The sequence below is a fragment of the Sander vitreus genome, chromosome 14 (genome assembly GCF_031162955.1).
Source record: "Sander vitreus isolate 19-12246 chromosome 14, sanVit1, whole genome shotgun sequence".
NCBI classification, from domain to species: Eukaryota; Metazoa; Chordata; class Actinopteri; order Perciformes; family Percidae; genus Sander; species Sander vitreus.
In genome coordinates this window covers 1,217,501-1,222,500 of record NC_135868.1, presented here as the reverse complement: position 1 = coordinate 1,222,500, position 5,000 = coordinate 1,217,501, and the positions used below count along the sequence as shown (strand labels likewise).

Here is a 5,000-nt window from a genome sequence, read left to right as displayed (position 1 = left end):
AGCACCAGAGACACTAAATAACTCCCCAAATCCCAGAAAACAGGATTTTTTAATCATAATATGGGCACTTTAAAATCCTCCTTTTTTTCCCGAATAAAAAGGGACGTTAAAACTCTAAAAACACATTTCGTCGTTTCCTCTCTCTCTCTCTCTCTCTCTCTCTCTCTCTCGCATCGTTGCCTCTCTTTTATTTTGACCACTTTTGGGGAGTGGGTTGTTTTTCATATTTTATGAGGGCGGACAGATCTACTTCTTCTCAAAATGGGGGATACATCAGCCACATGTTGTATGGGTTCTACACATATGTGTTGTTGGTTGACAGAAACCCTACAGTATGTGGGGAATAGTGAGTGAGGGGGACGGGGTTTCCAACGCGGCGAGAGGCCGACTGGGTCGGGACGGTCTGGGGGTCAGAGGTCAGAGGTCAGAGGTCAGGCAGACGGTGCGTTTCAGAGAAGCAGGTTGAGGTCGGCGAGCAGAGCGTCCACGTCGGCGATCGGAGCTCGCCAGTAATTAAAGGACGAGAACTGGGTCATCTCGTCCTGTAGAGAGACAGAGACAGAGACAGAGACACACACACACACACACACACACACACACACACACACACACTTAGAGATTTTGGGCTTTTTATCTTCCATAACATCTTTCAGACTGGCAGCGCTGGAATGTAACTAAGTACATTTACTCCAGTACTGTACTTCAGTCCAAATGTTGAGGTACTTGTACTTTCTTTCTACTTCTACTCCACTACATTTCAGAAAGAAATATTTTGTGTGTGTGTGTGTGTGTGTGTGTGTGTGTGTGTGTCTAAGTGACTGATGGGAACAAAAATCTTTAAAATTGGTCCAGTATTAATCAGAAACAGCCCCAAAATCACCGTCACCAAACTCCACCAGACTCCATGTAAATAATCAGGACTTTTAGCAACGTAAAACACACTTCATTCAAAGTGGACAGAAACTAAATAAAACTACCAAAAGCCGTCTTGGTTCATCTTTCCACTGTTCCAACAATCACCACTCTGGTTTGGTTGAAATAAACCCTTAATTCACCCATTTACATGTGGAGATATGCTGGCTCAGTATACGCTAAAAGTCCTGATTATTTACATGGAGTCTGGTGGAGATATGCAGGCTCTATACACGCTAAAAGTACTCATTATTTACATGGAGTCTGGTGGAAATATGCTGGCTCTATACACGCTAAAAGTACTCATTATTTACATGGAGTCTGGTGGAGATATGCAGGCTCTATACACGCTAAAAGTCCTGATTATTTACATGGAGTCTGGTGGAGATATGCTGGCTCTATACACGCTAAAAGTACTCATTATTTACATGGAGTCTGGTGGAGATATGCAGGCTCTATACACGCTAAAAGTCCTGATTATTTACATGGAGTCTGGTGGGTTAGGAAAATACAATCCAGGCTGAAAGATACTGAAGTTCTCAACTCACCGCCTCTTTCTGGCTCCGCTTGTCTTTTCCTTTGATGCTATTGGCCGGCTGAGAGTCGGTCCCGCCCACATCCTCCAGCTCCGACAGGTCGGGGGCCGGGATTGGCTGCCTCCAGAAGAGGAAGGAGTCGTATTGGCTGTTGGATTTCTCAATCATGTTTTCAGTCTAAAAACAAATCCAAAGCGATAAGACTAATAACATAACAATTATAACACATAAACAATATAATAACATAAATGAAACAAAGTCAATTTATTAAAAAAATACATTAAAAGGTAAATAATTTTTTGAAACACAAAAACGATATTATAATATAAAAATAAATCAAAGTCAATAGATAAAAACAAAACAAAAATGGAATTTTTTTTTTATTATTTCAAAAATTAAAATGTTTAAAAGTATTTTTTTAAATATTAAACAAATCCAAAATATCAAAGTGAATTTTTTTTTTTTCAAAATAAAAGAAACCAAGAAATTAAAATGAATTAAAATAAAATGAAAAAAACTTAAATAAAAATGATTATAAATGATATAATATTAGTATTAGTATATATTAATATTTTAGGCTATTTAATACAATTACAAAGAGCAAAAAAATAACAGAAAATGTCTTTATAAAAGATATGTAAACATTAATAAAAATAAAAGAAAAATGCTTCAAAATAAATGTATATTATTAATTAAAATGATATATATTATATATTGTTTTTATGATTATAAGTTTTTTTAAATATAAAAGAAAAAAATAATTAAAATTAAATTAAATTAAATAAAGTATAAAACTAGAAAATGTTTTTATAAAAAGAAAACTTAATTTAAAATATATATAAACAAATAAATGAAAAATACAACAGAAATATATATTATTAACCGTCTATTAAAAGGTTCAAAATAAATTAAGAAATTATGTTTTGTGTTTAAAAATATTAATTTGTGAAGAAACTAAAGCGGTCAGACAAAAAGAGACATCCTGTCTGTCTCTCCGTCAGTCTGTCTGTCTCACCGTCTCTCTATCTGCCTGTTCACTGTCTGCCTCACTGTCTCTCCGTCAGTCTGTCTCTCTGCCTGCCTGTTCACTGTCTGCCTGTCTGTCTCACCGTCTCTCTGTCTGCCTGTCTGTCTCACTGTCTCTCTGCCTGCCTGCCTGTTCACTGTCTCTCTGTCTGCCTGCCTGTTCACTGTCTGCCTGTCTGTCTCACCGTCTGTCTGTCTCACTGTCTCTCTGTCTGCCTGCCTGTCTCACTGTCTGCCTGTCTCACTGTCTTTCTGTCTCACTGTATATACACACACATACATATTTATATATATATATATATATATATATATACACATACATACATACATATTATACATTTATTTATTATTTATATTAAATATTTAATATAAATAAATGTATAATATATATATATATATATACACACATATTATACATTTATTTATTATTTATATTAAATATTATATATTTAAAGTAGGCCTACTACTGTATTTAGGTTTGGAGAGATGTCCATGCATCCTGTGACTCATTTATATATTTATATTTATTCCGAATCTTCCAGTTGAGTCTATATCTATAACAGAAACTGGGTCATCACGTCCCAGCGGACTAAAATAGACGTAACACTTGACTGACCTGACGCTCTCACAGCCTGACATTGAACGATCCCACCTGCCGCCAAACTCCATTCACATTTCTGTCGATTTTAACATTCGGCTGCTTTCATTCTGCAGGACATTTCTAAAAGCAGCAGCCTATTGATTGAGGCGTTGGCCCAGATTCTCCCCAGCTGCTCATCGGCTATCTGAACGATGACAAATCATAGTGATTTATGGTAAAAAATGCGTCATTAATGTCTATGTTTTTGCGTTTTTCTGTTATCGATTACACGTTTAAACGGACGGAATCATTGTGTTTTTGATGAGGTTGTATTAGAGGCGTTTCCCCGGTGTTCTGGCACATCACAAGCCGAAGATGCAGCCGATTAAAACCCATTTTACACGCTGAATTACTGACATTTTGTCTCGTAAATTAACCTTAAATACTCCGATTTTAACATGTAGTTTGGTTGAACGTCGTTTTTCTTTTAATAGAAACGGTTTAATTAGCGGCAGGTTGCATCGTCACCGGCTTTCGCTCAGAAAACAGACATAAATGTGTCGTTCAACGTGAAGTTATCTTGATTATTATGGGATGTGAATGAAGTGATATTTACCTTGTTTTTGTTTCCGGTGAGAAAATTAAAGGTTTCTGTGATCTTTCTGTCTTGTTCTGTCAGTTCTTTGTTGCAGTCGCTTCAGAGGCTGCTGCAGCTTAAATGAGCCTCTGCGCCTGCGTCAAGCTCACACGCATAAACACCGAATTTTCTGGTAATACCTTTCAAAATAAAAGCCGGGCCGGAAGTTCGCGCTTTTCACCGTTTTGTCTTTTACATATTACTGCAAGTCTATTCAACTCAGCAAATGTCCTGTCGCCATTTCTGTTGGACAGGTGTCAGTACTCATCCGTAACGCCTGTAAGATCCGTTCTGCGCATGCGCGAACGCCGGCAGACTTCACAGCTCTATGCGCGCGTTGGCGTAAGGACGTTTGGACATTTCTGGTTACCAGAAGAAAACATTAGACCGTGACAGTAGACCGTTATGATGGCAGAGATATAAGGTAATAAGCCTGAGCTAGACGCCTTGCTTTGGTGTTTTAAGTCATGACTCCGTCCTGCTTCAGGTTAATCATGCTTTAAATAAAGTGTAAGCATGTGTATACCTCTCACTTCATGTGTTTGTACTTCGATGAAAGTATCAGGTAAAAACAGGACTACAAATGAGATCTCTGTGAGAGACCAGCTAACTCCTAGCTAACTATTATGTAGCTCAGTGCTGGACATTTCACCCCAAATTCCGGTCACTTTACTGTATTTGTATTTGTTTAGTATTTGGTTTAGAAGCCTTTATTGGTGATTTTTTACGGTACAAAGTCCTGCTACATACGTGCATATATAGCTAGCTATATATGCTCCGCTATGTCGCGTTAGCATGCAGCTATAATAGGTAGCTTTACTGCCGTTGGCATGTAGCTACTATAGTGTTTACTGCCGTTAGCATGTAGCTACTATAATGTTTACTGCCGTTAACATGTAGCTACTATGGTGTTTACTGCCATTAGCATGTAGCTACTAGTGTCTACTGCCGTTAGCATGTAGCTACTACAGTGTCTACTGCCGTTAGCATGTAGCTACTACAGTGTTTACTGCCGTTAGCATGTAGCTACTAAAGTGTCTACTGCCGTTAGCATGTCGCTACTACAGTGTCTACTGCCGTTAGCATGTAGCTACTATAGTGTTTACTGCCGTTAGCATGTAGCTACTATAGTGTTTACTGCCGTTAGCATGTAGCTGCTAGTGTATACTGCCGTTAGCATGTAGCTACTAGTGTTTACTGCCGTTAGCATGTAGCTACTATAGTGTTTACTGCCATTAGCATGTAGCCACTAGTGTATACTGCCGTTAGCATGTAGCTACTATAGTGTTTACTGCCGTTAGCATGTAGC

At 38.0% G+C, this 5,000-nt stretch overlaps 1 protein-coding gene across 2 annotated transcripts in view; it reads right to left on the bottom strand.

The window, feature by feature from the left end:
• Window positions 1-269: 269 nt before the first annotated feature.
• Window positions 270-5,000, bottom strand: part of mllt11 (MLLT11 transcription factor 7 cofactor) — a 7,484-nt gene continuing 2,753 nt past the window's right edge. The window contains exons 1-3 of one of the 2 annotated variants that reach the window (XM_078268494.1): window positions 3,671-4,755; window positions 1,461-1,625; window positions 270-542 (exon numbers count right to left, since the gene is read on the bottom strand). In XM_078268494.1, the coding sequence (XP_078124620.1) occupies window positions 450-542; window positions 1,461-1,616 (249 nt within the window). In that variant the 5' untranslated portion in view covers window positions 1,617-1,625; window positions 3,671-4,755 and the 3' untranslated portion in view covers window positions 270-449. Of the gene's footprint in view, window positions 543-1,460; window positions 1,626-3,670; window positions 4,756-5,000 lie in introns of those variants that run through there. The other variant, XM_078268495.1, reaches the window with a different exon arrangement.